The sequence below is a fragment of the Zalophus californianus genome, chromosome 3 (assembly GCF_009762305.2).
Source record: "Zalophus californianus isolate mZalCal1 chromosome 3, mZalCal1.pri.v2, whole genome shotgun sequence".
NCBI classification, from domain to species: Eukaryota; Metazoa; Chordata; class Mammalia; order Carnivora; family Otariidae; genus Zalophus; species Zalophus californianus.
The window spans coordinates 53,507,084-53,526,468 of NC_045597.1; the positions used below are offsets into that span (position 1 = coordinate 53,507,084).

The 19,385-nt window shown below is 40.0% G+C and overlaps 1 protein-coding gene across 2 annotated transcripts in view; it reads right to left on the reverse strand.

Annotated features, from left to right (window-relative positions):
* The window catches only part of EPSTI1 (epithelial stromal interaction 1), a 95,024-nt gene extending 76,895 nt beyond the window's left edge, over positions 1–18,129 (reverse strand). For both annotated transcript variants that reach the window (XM_027591093.2, XM_027591092.2), the window contains exons 1-2: positions 17,812–18,129; positions 420–478 (exon numbers count right to left, since the gene is read on the reverse strand). In XM_027591093.2, the coding sequence (XP_027446894.1) occupies positions 420–478; positions 17,812–17,990 (238 nt within the window). In that variant the 5' untranslated portion in view covers positions 17,991–18,129. The remainder of the gene's footprint in view (positions 1–419; positions 479–17,811) is intronic.
* Positions 18,130–19,385: the final 1,256 nt, after the last annotated feature.

Below are 19,385 nucleotides of genomic sequence, written 5' to 3' on the forward strand. Positions count from 1 at the left end.
TGGGGCAGGACAGATCAAGAAAGGGACAAATTAGGTCATGATCTGTTTCATATATAATTCATCTGCTCCACAAGTGTTCCTAGTCCTGTAAAAGTATCTGCACTCAGCCCAATTTCCTGGGAATTAGATAGATTTATTGGCAATAGATGTGAAAAAGTTTAGGCCAATGGAAATCTTAGATTTACAATTGCACTATGAGTTCTGCTATTAACATAGAGAAACAAATTTAGAAGCACCAACAATAGAATAATTTTAAAAGGTACAATTAAAGCAGCTAAAGTTAAAAAAGAAAAAAAAACTTGATAAGATCTAGTAAGTCTATACAAATGAGAAAATAATACTACAAACCTAAGTAAACTAATCCTACTCTATAAGAAGATGAGAAGAATTCTGAATGTTGATTGAACAAATATACGTACTCCTTTGTATCTGATTTCTTCGGTTTTCATTTGGTGCTATCACAGTATATGCGCCTGGGCTGGAATGAAGAGAAAAACATTGATTACCACGAGAAACTACTAATGCATATACACCTCCAGACAGTCTTCCTGCTCATATATTTATGATCGTCACCACCAAATAGGTACCATGGAAGATAGTCTTCTTAAGACCCAGCTCTGTTCTCTGGGAGCGTACAATCTAGTTGACAAAGTAAAACAAATGCACATGGCCAAATATGGAAATATAAAGCAGCTGGTGAAGACGGACAGTGACTGCCTCACAGTTGGCTCTTGGTAAACTGTCTTTGTAGGGATCCATTGTTCTTCCTGGTGGCATTTGTGGGAAAGCCCCTTTGAAAGGGCTTTAGATGGGCATTCTCTGCCATTGTGACCCACACTGGGGGTACAGAAAACACTCCTGCATTCTTTATTCCTGCCACCTGGAAATATAGGCCATTTGCAAAGCAGCCACCTTCTCTTCATGACCCATCTGAGCGGTCGTCTGGCCATAATCTTATGCTTTGGGGCTTCGACTCTTCCAGGCATGGGTCCACTAGGTCCCCTGTTCTCCTGGGGACACAGGTAGGACGTAATCAGAGAAGGATCCTTGAAACATTTTAATTCATGGGGTGGGGATCTGGGAAGACTTCATTTAAGCAAAAATACGCAACACTGAGATACCAGGAAGCTGTGAAAATATTGTGAGCTTTTGAGGACCCAGAAACTTGACTGATCTGTACACACCCAGCCTCTGGCACGATACCTGGCACAAAGTAGCTGCTTGATGAATGTGGGCTGAACTAAAATGAAATGATGCCACAGACCCAGTCTGTAAATCTGGGCGGCGGCGGGGGGGTTGCTCTTCTTTGAGATGATGCATGTAGTCCCACAAGAGCACAAATCCTTCACAGAGCAGAAATCTAGGGTGGCAACAGATTGCAGCATATGTGTGCGTCCAGTTTTAGGGGAAATGCATTGGATAAACACTATCATCTTATAAATGTAGGATTTAAACCAAAACACACCCCAGATATGCTTAGAATTCTGTCTCTTCAACACAGAATGTACAATTTCAAAGGACAAATTAGCAAAGATTGAACAGTAGAGGCCAAAGTGCTGATTAACAGAAGTCATTTCTTCCTTATCTCATTATTTTCCTAGCAGCAAGACTTCAGCCTGCTTCAAACCGGGCTTTAATTTTAGACTTGTAAATGGGAAGTGTACAACCACCTTTGCATGCAAATGGGGCTGCAAGATGCCCAATTACCTAATGTATATCAGCAGACGTTGCATTTGTAGCCTCACCATGCATACGACATTATGAATACAAAATTAGGAGGCTGCTACTGGAAATTAATCCCTTGTCCATTGTATATTCTTTGTTCACCTTAGAACTATTTTTCACTCCTCAATTGCCAGCACTTCATAGGAGCTTGGGAGCTGCAATTCTGTTGGTAATAGCTGCACACTTGAATATGATGCAGTGGTGAGCCGTTGTACAGAGCCTTAAAGATGAAACACAGGTACTGGATTTAAATGCCAGCCGTGACATGACTGCATAATCCTCAATGTCCACGAACATTATGATACAGAGCTTCTCGCCATACCAGGGATTTGACTCTACAAAGATCAGTAGTTCTCAAACTTCAGCATGCCTCAGAATCACCTGCAGGGTCTATTGAAGTGCAAAGTTCCTGATTCAGGAGGTCTGAGGTGGGGTTGAAGAACTTGCATTTTTAACTGTTCCCGGGGAATGTCCCTGTTCTCACACTGTGCGAACCATTGCTCTAGATCAATCAAGTTATCCTTGAACCCTTGGACTTAAGGGAATTTAGGGATTAAATCCCTGATAAAGACAGACATTAAATCATCTGCCAAAGGTCATGAGGTTAATTAAGTGATGGTGCTTAGACTCAAACCCGGGACTTTTGTCTTAGACCAATTGCGCATCTGCTGCTAACTCTTCTGTTCAATACAGAAAGCATACAGTATGATTGTCATTTATCACCACCCTCTTGATAGACTTCCAGGGTCATCTACTTAACTACAGCACCTATTTATGGACTTGTGTTAAGGGGCTTTTGAAGAGTGAGGGGAAATATGAAAAAACAGACACCAACCACTTTAACGGAGCTTAGGCTTTAGTTTGGAACAATTTATGAAGCCACAGGAGCACCCCACAAGAATACCCAAACAAGGGGCACCTGGGTGGCTCAGTCGTTAAGTGTCTGCCTTCGGCTCAGGTCATGATCCCAGGGTCCTGGGATTGAGCCCCACATCGGGCTCCCTGCTCTGCAGGAAGCCTGCTTCTCCCTCTCCCACTCCCCCTGCTTGTGTTCCCTCTCTCGCTCTCTCTGTCAAATAAATAAAATCTTAAAAAAAAAAAAGAATACCCAAACAAATGTCAAAGTAGGATGATGTTAAGTAGAGATCCAAGGTGGGGGAGCATCACAGAGGCCCCAGGGGTGTAGAAATCTTTAGAGAAGTATAGCAAGCTGAAGTTTAAAAGATAGGATCCCAAAGGGCAAAAGAAGTGTTTCTTTGGTAGGACTTTACTAACAGCTGCTTCAAAGAAAATTTTCCAAGTTCCACAGGCCTCCCGTATGCAAATTTTGTGAAAGATTTGGAAAGAAACATCAATCCGTTTGTAAAAGATCTTACTCTACAATATCTCATCTGGAGACGTTTAAGTCCAATAACATCATACCACAATCTTTAGTTTTAGGACGAGAACTGCAGTCAATCTATTGCAATACGTGTAGCCTACAAGTATCCAGACACAGTGCAGGACCATGAAAAGAGGGAAAGATTTATCCAACCCTAAATTCAGAGCCTTTTAAATGAAAGCATTTTAACATAACCCCAGGCTCAAGGACAGAGGTCCCAGGAATAAATGTTTCATGTTAGAGAATTCCTTAGCAACCTTCTTAGTAACATTTTCTTGGTTGAACATACCAAATCTGAAACATAATATTCAGAAGAAAGCATGGCAAGTAATTGAGCTTCTATTCCTCAGACTTGCTACATAGGAAGAGGAGCCTACATCTGACGATCTTTTTTTTTTTTTATCATGTGGCAGAAGTAAGGCCTTGGTAGATACAAATATTCATCCCTCCTCTCCTCTCTTGCTCTTGACATGAATAACAAGTATAATTTATTCATGTTTTCAGCCAATTAGTTTCCACCCACAGCAAAGGCCTCTGCTGTTTTAACCTGCATGTCTTCCCTTTCAACAATCTGACTCTCAAAGATGCTAATCTAGACAAGCCCAACCTACCTATATTTAGTATTCTGGGCATTTCCTGATTAAGCAACATTCAAGTCACTGAAATAAATGTATATCTTTGAAAATGAGTTTCCTTAATTACCTCATTGAAATTTAATGAAATATCACAATTTGTAAGATTATTTTCATTTTCCAACAGCACACATCCATGAGACATACTAAGGGAGAATATATAAAGAATAGTGCAAGAAAATGTGTTCCTGCACCATAAAAAATAAATATATAAAAGAAAAATATATGTAAGGAATGTTTTTCCTGTGAGGTCTCTCCTGAGCTACACAACTGCTTCTGTCATGTCCATTCTTGCACAATTTTTACAACGTGTCATCAATAAGCACTTTATGAAAAAATGTTATGCTGAAGTTATGAAAAATATCTTGGCTGGCTAAAAGTATTACATAAATATATCCCCTGGTGTGTACAAACTGCAGCAGATGTAATTTAAATTTCTAATTAGGAACAACAGTGGTTTGACTGAAAAAGAAACGTAGTCAAGAGCAAAAATTCAGAAAGAGGTAGAAGATTAAGTAACAAATAGATCTTTCCAAGCAGAATAGTAGACATGTAGTCTACCATCCTACAAAAAAAAAAAAATTAGTTTGAGATTTTCATAGTTCAAGAAAATCTTAACCTTGCATGAACTTGAAAAACAAGGATTTTTTGGTTAATCAAAAGCACTGGATAGAAATTTATTTTCTAGCTATGGCTTTCCATATTGGTTTTTGTTTTGTGACCTTAATATGGGCATCTGAAGCTTACTGCTTTTAGCCAAATTATAAGTCAAAACTTTTGAGGCATTCAGGTTGCCAAAAGTTCTTTTATAAACAGACCATATTCCCAAGAAAAACAAAAAATGACAAGATCAGGCTGAGTAAATCATCCTTAACCACTAAACCTATTACACCAACTCTGACCCAGCACTCCACAACTCCATTGTGGAAGGGCTCATGGATTCTCTTTGGTCTCAGAACCTGCAGAGTCCAAAACATTGTCTACACATCCAAGAGGCTGATGTGAAGCAGGTCAGTTCTTTAATTCACAGCTTCTGTTGGACAGTTGAATAGATCCCCAGAGGGCTGAAGAGACACCCAGGGAGAAAAGATAAACAAGGGATCACAGGTCATCAGTACCTTTGTTCGTAGGATAACTTCATGGAAAGTCTAAAGAGGTATATACACACACACATCCATCCATCCCAGTACCCCTATGTAGGCTCATGACTTAGTGAGATGTGGTAAATTTATGCAAATTAGAAAAATGTGCCCCTTCTTTCAGGTGGAGGTAACTCTACACTAGGCCACATGGTTTCGCATGTATTTCAGCTCCAAATTATCACTTGCAAACTAACTTTAACCTAACAAGCTACCCTTAGCCTGTTACTGTTTCATAGATACTGGCAAAAGCCATGAGACCCCTGGGTCAGAAACTCAGACTTTATTACTCATGGCACAGCACACAGCATGAGCATCAGTGTATTTATGTCTGCTCTCTCCCGCCCCATGTCTTTTGGAGGTAACATGATAGATGCTGCACACACAGCATGTTTGCATGGCAGCTGAGGAACACAGCTGAGGAATCCACTCTTTTTACAGCAGGTAGTAAGCAAGCCTGGTCTTCATTCTGGGGAAAGCTTACCTCATCTCTCAAGGTTCCCAGCTACATAACAACCTTGAGGAATAGTCCAGATGAAAAAATGTCTGGTGTGCTGTCTTGGCACACCCAGCAAGACATACAAGGGTGGAAGAGGCCCAAGCAGGACTGTCTTCCAACAAGAGAATATTCAGGATAAACACGCTTTTAAGAATAGCTTAGTGACAAGGAAATTTGCATTTGCATAAAAACCACATATTTACCAATGGTTGTACATTTTCTTTATATATATGTGTGTGTGTGTGTATATATATATATATATATATATGTATTTGTGAGAGCGAGTGAGAGAGAGAGAGAGAGAGCACACACACAAGTGGTAGGGAGGGGAAGAGGGAGAGAGAGAGAAGCAGGCTCCCTGCTGAGCAAGAAGCCCTATGTGGGGCTCAATCCCAGGACCCTGAGATCATGACCTGAGCCAAAGGCAGATGCTTAACTGACTGAGCCATCCAGGTGTCCCCATTTTCTATTATTATTATTAATAGACTAAGATCTGATTATGTCCACATGTCTTAAGCATTGCTCCTCAAGATTATCTGTAACTTAAAGGACAAAACCAGAAATATAAGGTATGAGGGATTTATATCTGAATCTCTGCATAGAACATTTAAAAACAAAATTCATCTTTTATTTCTGATTTAGATTTTGAAAGAAACATGCTTATACATGAAAATGCACAAAAATATATTTTTTAAATATTGAAAAGTTGCTCATAATCCCACCCCTTAGAGATCACAATTACTTTTTTTTTAGTATTTTATTTATTTATTTGATAGAGAGCAGAAGCAGGGGAAGCAGCAGGCAGAGGGAGAGGGAGAAGCAGGCTCCCCGCGGAGCAGGGACCCTGATGCAGGGCTCAATCCCAAGACCCTGAGCCAAAGGCAGATGCTTCACCGACTGAGCCACCCAGGGACCCCCACGATTACTTTTATTTGAGTGAATTTCAGTCCAATCTATATTCTGTACCTATTATTACACAGCCGCAATCATATCTTAAGTCCAATTTTATGTCTTCAGTTATAAGTGATTTTCCCAACTATTCATGTAACAAGCTTGATATTAAAGGGCTATATAATACTTCAGAACATGGATGCAGCATAATATAACCTCTCACTTAACTATTTCAGTTGTTTCAATTGTTCAGTATTATAAACAATCCTGCAGGATGTACAAAGCATAAAATAAAGCTTTGCGCAGAATATTATCCGGAAGATAACTCTAATAGTCCTCTAAAATCAATACTCTGAACAGGAATGTGGACTACATTTAAGTTTTTCTTCCTTAGATATCCCATTTGCATTTCTGAAATCCCAGAAACAGTTTGAATGATTAATGTCTGCTCTTATGTTTGACTCTCCTCAATTCTCAAACTAGGAAAGATGCTGACTCTACCCATTCATTTTCACCTTCTCCTTCTAATGGCACCTTTATATTATTCAGGTTGACAATGTACCCAATTAAAAGACTACAGTCCACAACCTTTTTCATAGCTAGGTATGACCATGTTATTAAGTTTGGGAAATTGAAATGTAAGTGGAAGTGATATAGAAGGATTTCTAGGAAAGCTCCTTCAAATGGAGACAGAGAGGAAAGTCTTTTCTGTTGCTTTCCAATCTTCGTGGAAGACTGAAGTGGTAGCTGGTGCTCAAGCAGCTATCTTGGTCAATGAGGCAACCTGAATACAGAAGACATGTATCAGAAATGGCAGAACAGAAGGACAAAAGCCATCTGGTGCCCTGTGACTATAAAACCACCACATTAGTGGTAATCTATTGCCAAGCTGCCTGGTTTTAAACCTTAATTCTGTTATTTTCTAACTACAGTTTTGAGCAACTTACTAGTTTTTCTATTTTTTCACCTGTGAAATGGGGATAACAGCTATCTACATCTTAGAGTACAGATACAAAGTCCTTAGAACAATGCTAGAAAATAAATGTTCTGTTATGGTTGCCTGCTATTTGTACTACATCACCCAGAGACTAACTACCTTCAGACTTATTTCATAGGTGAGAAACAAATAAAGCCATCTATGCTTAAGATACCTATTTGCAGATATCTATTATATGTAATTGTAATATGAGAATTATGTATAACATACATATATGTCACCTCTTTCACCATATGTAATAAAACCTAGCTCGAAATCACAGTACATCTCCTTTTTCATGCTGTGACTGAATTTCTTTGCTCCATCTTCTTCCACAATGTATGCGATTTAGTTTTTTTAATTGTCTTTTTACAACCCTGGTTCTGGCATTGTTCTCTAACATCCATATCTTAGTTCCTGATTCTTTTCTTTGATCTGTGTCTTAGGAGTAATAAGAACCACTGCATGAAACAAAGTGGTGTTGATAAATAGTTCATTAAAGATTAGCAAATAGTCATCTGCAAAAGTAACATGGTTCTGAGCCCAGGTTTTTTCCCTAAATTATTTATTGAGCTATAATATACTTAGGACAAACTGTACAAATCTTAAGCATACAGCTCCATGACAAACTTCCTTTTAATTTCTCCAGATTCCAAAAGAATAAAGGAAAAGAGAGGCACAATGAACTTTAGAATATGATCTGAAATTACTTTGTCCCCAATTTTTTATCTTAAAATTTAAGCCTACAAGCAAAATTAAAATATTAGTAAAATGAAAACCCATATACTATTTACCTATATTTACCGATTGGTAAATGGTTGGCCACACTTCCTTCACTTTCCTCATCTTTGTTTTTTCTGAATTATATGAAAGTAAGCTGCAGTCAGTAACATAACCCTGAACACGTCAGCATGTATCTCTTAAGGAAGAAAGACATTTCCAGGGCACCTGGGTGACTCAGTGGTTAAGCATCTGCCTTCGGCTCGGGTCATGATCTCAAGGTCCTGGGACCGAACCCCGCATCGGGCTCCCTGCTCCACTGGGAGTCTGCTTCTCCCTCTGCCACTCCCCCTGCTTGTGTTCCCTTTGTCATTGTGTCTCTCTGTGTCAAATAAATAAATAAAATCTTAAAAAAAAAAAAAGAACAAAGACATTCCCCTACTTACAGGTTTAAAAAAAAAAAAAAACTATCACACCCAAGGGAATTAATATTAATATATATTTATTCTATATTCAAATTTCTAAATGGTTCCAATGTTTAGAATATTCTTCCCTACCCCCACCGCATCCTGGATCCAATCACAGATTACACCTGCCTGTTGTTTGACCCGTCTCTATAGACTTCAATGATCCAGGACCATTTCCTTGACTTTTTCCTACCTTTCATGACTTATATTTCTGGAAAGTCCAGGTGTGATGGTTAATTTCTGTGTCAGCTTGACCTGGCAAGAGGGTACCCTGGCTAGACGTGATTTGTGGGTGCGTCTGTGAGGATGTTTCTGAAAAATGTAAGCATTTGAATCCATGGTCTGAGTAAAGCAGGTGGCCCTTCCCATTGTGGGTGGGCATCATCCAATCCACTGATGGGCTCAGCAAAACAAGGAAGGCAGAGGAAGGTTGAAACCAATGTTGACCTGATTGGCTGACCTGAGACATCAATCTTCTGCCCTTGGTGCTCCTGGTTCTCGGGCCTCCACACTTAGAAGGGAATGTACACCATGGGCTCTCCTGCTTTTAGGTTTTGGAGCTACACACTGGCTTTCTTAGGTCTCTAGCTTGCAGATGACAGATCATGGGACTTCCCAGCCTTCATAATTATGTGAGCCAATACCTTATAGCCTTATAATAAATTTCTTTATATATATATATATGAAATAATCTCTTTATATATAAAAATATGTTATATGTTATATATTTATATAATTCTAAAATGATTTATAATATATATTACAAAATATTATATATATTTATTACAATCTCTTTATAATATGTACTTTTATATATGCATATATATTATAAATTAGATTATATATATACAAATATATATTGTATATATTTGTATCTATATACAAATATATAATCTCTTAGTTCTGTTTCTCTGGAGAACCCTGACCAATACACCAGGTAAATTTTTTTTTTTTTTTAAGAATTTATTTATTTGACAGAGAGAGACAGCGAGAGAGGGAACACAAGCAGGAGGAGTGGAGAGGGAGAAGCAGGCTTCCTACAGAGCAGGAAGCCCGACACAGGGCTCGATCCCAGGACCCTGGGACCATGACCTGAGCCGAAGGCAGACACCTAACAACTGAGCCACCCAGGCGCCCCACCAGGTAAATTGCCTTATAGAATTTATAGAACACCTCACAATCTGGATTTGAGAAAATGATTTATTCGTGATTAGATGTTCAGGTCAAATATTTTGGGGAAGAGTACCACGTAAAAGATATTATCCAAAAGTCCACTGTTAGAACAAGAGTTGTTTCCTTGCACAGTTAAATAATAAACCAGTGTGAAAACAGTATCTGCCTATAGGATAGCGAGCAATCACACTTTAAAATAAAGATTAGAAAAAGAACATATCTTCTCCTGCCTGTCACCTTCTACTGGCAATAGAAATCAAAAAGTGTAATGGCTCTAAGACTTTCTACTTGGCACAAAGAATCAACGAGCACATTTACACTTTAAAAATAAAGATGTCTTCCTATCAAACTATTTGAAGTGTTTATTTCTAAGGATTTGAATTGCAGGGGACTTTTACTTTCTGTATTACTTTTGTAATGTTTGAGTTTTTATAAAAGCAGATATAACCTTACTTTTACAATCGGGGAAAATATTCTGAAGATTTTTAATGAGGAAATATTTAAAATAAAGACTTCAAGCAGGGGCTCAGGTTTTCTTACAAGATTAGGTAGCACAGGATTTCCACTCTCTTCTGGTGCCACAGTAAAACAGACACTGGGCCATACTAGCCCTTGAGTTTTAATGATGATCAATGTCTTTAGTTTTTCTATAGGACTTTAATGGATTGCCTTTTAAGTGTTCATATTTGGGGGGGAATTACAAACATTACAGAACAAAGGAAGATCATCATTAGCTGATTCTCTGATATAGAACAGACCCTTCAATTGCAGTCTTCTCCCTTTGATGATTTTTTTCCCGTTAAGCTTTTGTTTCAGATTCAAATAGATTCTGAATAGATGCAATTAACCTTAACAATATGTATAAACTTACAGCACTCTACTGACTTTGAATTAAATAACCTTATTGTGTAATTGAACTAAGTTTCTTTTTTCTCATTTCTGCTATGCCTCTACTGATTATTATAGGTATTATGTTTTTTCATGCTTTCATCATCCTGTTGATTTATTGTTTCACTGTTTCAGCTGTCAAAGACTTTTTGAGAAATGCCCACTCATTTTTGATATTGTATTTGAGCAAAAATGATTGCTCCCTAAGACTTGGCAGACTGCAAATGCATTCCATACAGAGGAGTGAAATCTAGCACAGAAAAGTTGGAAATTTGTTCTAAACAGAACCATAATTTCTACTCTCCTGTATAAACAGGAAGATAAATTGGATCTAAGCAAACCAAAATGTCTTTTCTTTCCATCTACTCCAGCAATCTCTTCTGCCATGCACAGAGCTATGTTTTTTCACACCATACATGTAACCCACTAATGGGTCATAAAACCAATTTAATGGGTTTATTTTTAATGAATGAGAGTAGAAAATGTCAGAGTGCATCACACACAGTAAGGGTGAGAGTTGTGAATTTTTTTTATATAAACTCATATATACCCACACATGTCCAATATCATGAATGTCAAATGAATTGCTTACTCTGGCCTATGGTCAGAAGTCTGAAACATCACCAGGAGGCGGGATGTTGTTTAAGTTGCTCATAAACAGGGATGGTGAGGGGATGGTGAGAGAATTGTTCAAATGCAAGCCCGCCAAACCATCATTTAAGAAAAGCAGCAGAGACAAGAGAATCCCCACAGAAACTTGACTCTTGTAAATTACTTCCCTATCCAAAGAATTTTAAAGCTGTAAATGTCACATCACTGTTTCTGTAGCATCACTCCCTTTAGCCTATAGAATTTCTATTTTCTTGATGTAAAAATATGACGATTGATGGGAACTTAGCCAGCTATACCACCACTTTCTACCTCCAGCTCCATCTCATTTCAGGATCTAGACTTTGGTGGATAGACTTAGGTTGGAGTGCTGGTTCTATCATTTAAAAAAAGCCCTGAGACCTTGGGAAATTATTTAATCTCTCAAGACTCAGTTTCTTCAACTGTAAAGTGGCCAAGTGTTTATTGTGATGAGAAAAAGGAATTATATGACATGTGTAGTACAAGGTCTAGCACATGGTTAAGAGTCCAAGATGTAAGAGTTCCAGCTATTAATTGTTATTTTGGTTTTATTCTCTCGGGGTACCCAGTTTGACTATTCAAGGTCACAAGTAATTTACTTTAAGCTACTACAGTATTGGCATGCTTTGCCACATTTTTTGTTTCAAAAATAAGTCAAATAGGCAGAGTTCTACTGATTAGGCTGCTAGTAGAATATAGTAATCACTGAGACACCTAACAAGCTCATCGAGCCATATAATTATCATTAAGAGTTAAATACTATCTGTATTTTACAAACTTTCTGAATGCTTATGAGCCTTGTCTGAAGATTGAGTTATAGTCCTCTAATGAATAGCCATCTATATTAAGCTGTCAAGAAGATTACTCATCAGAATCAATCATAGATTTTTCTCTTCCTATGTACTATTATTTCATAGCATTAAAAGGAAATTCGTCATTATTCAGCTCACTAGCCCCAGGGAGGAGCAATAGCCCGATGCTTTCGTGCCATTTAACATCTATGGCAAAAGCTTATTTTCTCACACTCATATGAGGATTCAGAAGAGGGGCACTGCAGTGAAAAAGAAATAGTGAAAGCAGTTCTTATAGGCTGTCATAAGTTTGTAAAAACTTGCACTTAATTTAAGACTATTTTATGTGGCTAGTTTGGATTGAAATGAGGTGAGTCAAGAATGACCTAAGAAGTTTTTGATGATCTGTCTTGGACATAAGACATTATACTTCAGGACTCAGAATATAGTCAACGATTATTAGATAGTGATGTTCACAAAAATTGAACACTATAACTTAATGATTATGTTATCATATATTCCACTTTATATCCCACCTTCTATGTATAAAACACTTAATACTAATGTAACACAGTGTTCTTGAAGAGGAAAAGAGAGAAATCGGGAACTGGCCATTAATAAGTGGTCTGACAAAGCCATCTTTATTCTCCCTTCACTGTCCCTTGAGACTTCGAGGATGAAGGGAAAGAAAAGTATCAGTTACCAGGGTTATTCCCTTCCCTGGAGCACAGCAAACTGGGAAAAGTTTTGAAGATTGAGTAGGGAAATAAGGAAACTGGAGCCCCAAAGGGAGGAAATAAGAAAAAGGAGTGGGTTTCCCCAGTACAGTTACATAGCACTTCAACAGATGTAGTGTCTAAGCTATTGTAATCAGGGGTCTGGTGTATCTAAAAGGCTGTGTCGGTTTGGGTTCTCCAAAAAGAAGACATCAAGACAGGATCAGACACGTAAGAAGTTTATTGGGAAGAATGCTTGTGAAGGACCAAAGGGGAATGAGCAGGGGTAGGCCATGAAAGCCTTAAGAACAAGAGCGGATGTGATACCTATGAAAGCAGATTGAGGAGGGGGATTGAGTGGGAAAAGCCTCTGTACAACTCTGAGAAAATCTTAAATACGTCAACGGGGAATCTTCTGGTAAAAGTTGCCCATTAGAGGAGTCCCACCTGGGCCAGGAATAGGCTGACACTACCACCTTGGAATGTTCAGACACTGGCTGGAAGAATGCAGAATCAGCGTGCTCCCAGAACAAAGGGTATAATGGACAAAGGGGTTGCAGCTGGGACTGTCAGTGGACTATGCTTCCCACAGTAAGTTCTTTTGAAGGAGATCTGGAGAGCAAGTTTCCCTGGCTGCCACAGAGGCAATATAAACTCCTGTGGCATCACAAAACTATAAAAACTTAGTCTTTGTCCCTGGTTCCTGGCCCAGAACTCCAAAAATCCTTGGGATTCCAAGTGATAAGAGTGTTGATTGTATGCTAATGAGATGACCCCAGAATGCTCTAAGATGGAAGCTATTTGCCAGGAAAACCAACTGTATGCTTAGAGGGTTACAACGTTCAGGTCTGCCCCTCTGACAGCTCTGGGGAGGGGAGAGGAGCTAGAGATTGAGTTCAGTGATGAACTCAGTGGCCAATGCTTTAAATCAGTTACGCCTGTGTAATGAAGCTGGAATAAATATTCTTGAATAAGGACTGAGGACCTTCTAGATTGGTGAGCACATCAAAGTGCTGAGAGGGTGGCCCACCCAGACAGGGTATGGCAGTTCTGGGCAACACCCCACCCCCATAGCTTGCCCTATGCATCTCTTCTATTTCGCTATTCCTAAGTTGTAATCGTAAGTATAGGAGTTTCCATGATTTCTGTGATTCGTTCTAATGAATTATCAAACTGGGGGAGGAGAGGTCATGGAAACACCCACATTTGTAGTCAGCCAGGCAGAAGTGTGGGTAGTTTGGGGACCCCATTTGTGGCTGGTGTTTGAAACAGGGGCAATCTTGAGAGACTGGGCCCTAATCCATGGGGTCTGTGCTAACTCTGGGTAGTGTCTGAACTGAAGTGAAGTTGGTTGGTGTTGGAATAATGTATGATGTCAGCAAAAAAACACACAACTCCCAATTATCCTGTTGATTGCAGCTCGAACATCACTTCTTGGGAACACTTCTCAGGCTCCCAAGACTAGCTCAGACTCTGGTTTTCCTTTATAGTGTATATGAAGAGTCATTCCTGTAATTATCTAATCACTGTCTGCCCCATCAATTAGACTATAAGCTACCTAAGGGCTTATCTTCTGTTGAGTAGTTATTTGTTCCTAAATTTTTAATTAAATATCCAGAGCTAGAGATCCTCTTATATGGTTCTTGTGAGGCCGGAAAGAGACAATATATACAATGCACTTTCATATACTAAGCATTTCATGTGTTTGCTATTATTATTGCCCATCTTTAAGTCTCTTCAGTTCTTAGTGTACAGTAGGCTGCAAATATGTTAATTTATATACAAATTCAGTTCATCTGATGTAAACTGTATAGCAAAATTCCACATTACAGGTTCATTTTTAGAATATCTTTTTATTTCCTTTAAACAGCATCAAGCTAAAGGACCACTTCCAGGTATGATTATAGGCTAGCCTCTGAATGAAATGAACCCTGTGTTGCTATCACAGATAAGAACCTGTTGCCCAGAATTGGCTAAAGTCAGGTGAAAACCCCCTTCCAGAAAAACCCATGCTTTATTCTTATATTTATCTAGATATTATAGAAGTGAGTGAGATATTTACCAAAAAAAAAAAAAAATCAAAATATTGAAAGGGAAAGTGTTACTTTGGATTTGAAGTATATATGAGCTTTTTTCTCTTTAAATCTGTGTAGATGGCTTATAATATTTAGGGACAAGAGAAAAATCACCAACTAAAAATAATTGGGAAAGCCTATATGAATTAGCACTTATAATTACTTAAATCCAAATATAGTCAGAACACAGCCTTGCCTTAGAGTCTATTAGAGATTCTCAGAAGTCATTTTAAATTGTAAAAGATTGCCTTAAAATCTCTATTTATATTTATATGTAAGTAGGTGTTTTAAATCAGTGTATTTTTACAAGGTACAAACACTCCACTTCAGGGTGACAGCATGGCACTTGATCAGTAAACATTTGTTAAGTGAATTCAAGGCTATCAGCACCCAACACTTACTGGACATTTCCTTTCCGCTAGGCATGACACTACATTTTATGCATACACACATGCAAAAACAACGAAACCCTAAGAGATGGGTATTATATCATTTTAAGTAATGAGGAAACTAAGGCATAAAGTAGTTAAGCACCGTATTGATGCTCAGAGAGCAATTAATGGTAGAATTTAGAATGTGGACCCAAGTGCGTCTGTCCTCAAAGCCCATGCTCCCATGCCTACACTGGCACTTCCCTAATGAATTAATGGAAGGATGCACCCAATACAAGGTTATATCTCAATCCTTTATCATCTAAATAAGCTCATATTGAAAGTGAACAAATGAAGCTTATTAAGCACTTAATACTTCCTTTTTCTTTATTTCCCATCAGAAAATGCTGTAATTCCTCTCCAAAAATTAAAAAAAATGAATAAATTAAACTCCTTTTTAAGGTGTTATTTATTTATTTGAGAGAGAGAAAGACAGAGATAGTGAGAGAGAGCACGAGCAGGGAGGAGAGGGAGAGGCAGGCTCCCCACTGGGCAGGGAGCCCAACGTGGGACTCTCCCAGGACCTTGGGATCATGACCTGAGCCAAAAGCAGATGCTTAACCAACTGAGCCACCCAGGTGTCCCAAATTAAACCCCCTTCTTAATGGCTTTAGTGTATGTGTGAATTTTACTAAGATGTTATTTACCAGGCAACAATTTTCCTTGGTTTTCCAGTTCCATTAAAGGAGACAAGTGGGAATAAACAGTAAATAGAAGTGATTGATGGAGATGTAAGAATTCAGAGTGGTCCAAACAGGATCTTAGATATTCAACACCTAAAAGGGATGGGGCGCCTGGGTGGCTCAGTCAAGCGTCTGCCTTCAGCTCAGGTCATGATCCCAGGGTCCTGGGATCAAGCCCCGCGTTGGGCTCCCTGCTCAGCGGGAAGCCTGCTTTTCCCTCTCCCACTCCCCGTTTGTGTTCTCTCTCTCGCTGTCTCTTTCTGTCAAAAATAAATAAAATCTTTAAAAAATAAAAATAAACACCTAAAAGGGAATGTCTCTTATAATGCTCTACTTATTGCAACTGGTTCACATTTTAAAAATAAATAAATAGGGGCACCTGGGTGGCTCAGATGGTTAAGCATTTGACTTTTAGTTTCAGCTCAGTTCATGATCTCAGGGTTCTGGGATCAAGTCCCACATCGGGCTCCACACTCAGTGTGGAATCTGCTTGAGACTTTCTCTCCCTCTCCCTGCCCTTCTCTCTCTCTCTCTCTCTCTCTCTCTAATAAATCTTTTATAAATAAATAAGTCAGTTCCAGGAAAACTAACTGAACTCTCCCATGTGCACTCTAATGGTCTATTAGCAAATCTTAAAAATCACAAAATGCGAATGCAGTGAGGTCTTCAGGTATTGAGTTCTGGACAATTAATTAGAAAACTGCCCCTTTCTGAGCAATTTCATCCAGCAAGATTCTGGGGTAATTTACAATCAAATAAAAACAGATAGATGCAACCACTAATATTTATGAGTTGTTAAGAGCTTGCAACTAAAGGGTTATATCCAAGCAGATGCTCTTTAATAGAACAAAAAGACATAAAGAGTGTTCATCATCAACATGAGACTGTATGCCCATGATCTCTACTACATTAAATGCTACAGCTTACTGAGATGTAGATTACTTGAAATTAATGAATGTCTATTGTAGCAAGACACCTCTCATTCTGCAAAGGAGAGGAATGAAGCAATCTCCAACTGAAATCATCTGGCTCACCCACCCCATCTAAGGGTAACCCTAAGCTGAATAATATTAAAAGCCCAATACTTATGAATTCTTTCAAAAGTTAAGGATGAAAGAAAATCTACTGTTTACCGGTCCTAAGGTCAAATACGGTTCCTTAGCAACCAGCATGTCTTTCGTGTGACTGGGAGTTGATGGAAAGGGGGGAAATGAAAATGAAACCACCAGGACAATTACAATTCACAGAGTCAGGGCTTCGAAAGCACTGTGTATGTACACCATACTATTGTGTTAAAGAAGTTCCTTCCATTGGGAAGAAAGAGGATCCCTGACAAGGCATAGCAAAATGTTTTGGGGTACCAACTGGAGACCCTGAACCGAAGACCAAGATAAAAGTTACCTGTAACGGTTCTTGCATAGAGAACCTACCCACGCCAGGACAGGAAACCCTGTAGCCACTCTCGACCTCACCCAGCCTCACGGCTCTGGTCCTAAGAGGTGGTTTATCTGGCAACTTTGTTGAGATGCAAGCGTGCTCCCAGAGGCAGCATTTGGACCCTCTACCCCCTAACACATTCCTCTCCGCCCCTACCCTGGCATCATTTAGGGCCCGGATTTTTTAAGACAGGAAGGAAAATAATTTTTTCATACTAGTTAAAGAGTGTGAGTTCTGGAGGTATCTGGAAAGTAGTAAGAAGCTCAGCGATTTCTACATACATCTTTTCAATCCTGTAGCCAGTCACAAGAGTCAAGAAAGCAGTGTTCTTGAAAGGAACTGGAGCTCAGACATTTAGTAAAGACCCGCAGACTGGCACGCTCAATTTATAAGGTAATAATTCCTGAAGGCTTTTTGTGTAGGCAAATAAAGCTGCAGTCTCTCAAAAACCCACTTACTGGGCCCCTGTGGTTTCAAATTCCAATGATCAAGAGAGTGCTTGTGAGTATGTTTGAGGTTTGGGCTCCCGCCCCCGAAACAGGTTGTTAAGTACTTACAGCCACTGACCCGCGAGCCCGGGGCTCTCCTGCGCAGGGCTCTGGGGCGCCGCCTCCACCCCGCGTCTGGGACCTTGCAGCCTTCCTGGCTCCGGGTGCCGCCCAGGGGGGTCCTGGGCCGGACGGGGGGCGGGAGAGGCGCCGAGCCCGGAGCCCACCACCCGAGTGCGGGTGAACATAGCTCTGAGTCCGCGGGTCCCGGGCGCCCACTGCGGGAGGGATGCGGGCTGGGACTCTTAGCGAGTCCAAGATGCGATTCCGAAGGGCAGGGGCAGCGGTTTTAACAGCTTGAGTTTCGATTTCCCGCTACCAGCTGCAGCTGCGCCCGCCCCAAAGGACTTCCCCATTGACGCTCTCTTCAGGCGCCCTCTGACCTTATCCCCGGTAACAGCTCCCGCTGCGCCGCCCCGGCCCCGGGTGCGGAGTGGAGCTGGCTTGGCCGCTCTCAGTGAGTCGGTTTAAGGTCCCATAACCACCTTAGAGCATAGTAAAGAGAACTGTCATCAGCCGCCGACACCTTGTGAGCGAGCAGCAGGGAACGAGAATCCTGAAAGATACTTTAGGGACTGTTGAACAGGTAACCCTAATTTGTGGTTACTGCTGCATACCTGAGACCTTGAACAATATATTAATCTTCGGACTCCAGAGATCGGGTGAATAAATAAAATCATCCAAACAAAATTTTGCCTTTATCAGTAATGATTGCTGTTTGGTTGTTGTGCAAATACTTTCAAGTTAGGGAAACTAAAGTGAAATCAAAAGCCAAAGGAAAACCACAAGAGTAGAAGCAAGCCCTTGTTACTTCATCTGTTACCATGGCGGCATTACCATTTGCTTACATGTCTCCTATAATGCAGGTCTGGGGAGGCCAGAGACGTCTCTCATCTTGTATAGCAGGTATTATGACAGTCATGATCAACCCAATGCACATCAGAATCATACGGGAGCTTTTTAAAAATATGGATGCTGAGACTTACTCCCAGACCTACAGATGCAGAGTCTTGCAAATCCATATTATGAGAAAGTCCCTACGCCATAGTTGAATGTCTTGCACAGACCAGCTATGTAATCAATATTTCTTGAATGTCTGATCGATTACTTAGCAAGGCTGCCTGGAGAATCATTTCTGCCTACCGCTCAGCTTGCCCAAGGATTTGCATTTCTTTTTTTTTTTTTTTAAGATTTTTATTTATTAATTTGACAGAGAGAGAAAGACAGCGAGAGAGGGAACACAAGCAGGGATTGGGAGAGAGAGAAGCAGGCTTCCGGCTGAGCAGGGAGCCTGATTCAGGGCTCCATCCCCAGGACCCTGGGATCATGACCTGGGCCAAAGGCAGATGCTTAACCGACTGAGCCACCCAGATGCCCCAGGATTTGCATTTCTAACAATTTTCCTGGAGATATCAATGCTGCTGGTCTTTGGACCACCCTTCAAGACTTTGAGAGGGCCGCTATGGGCAATGTGGAAGGCACAGAAGGGCCAAAGGATGGGCAGTTATGTAATAACATGTTTGAGAATGTTCTACCAGCAATGTGAAAAGGAGATTGAAAAATGAAGAGACTGAAATCTAAGA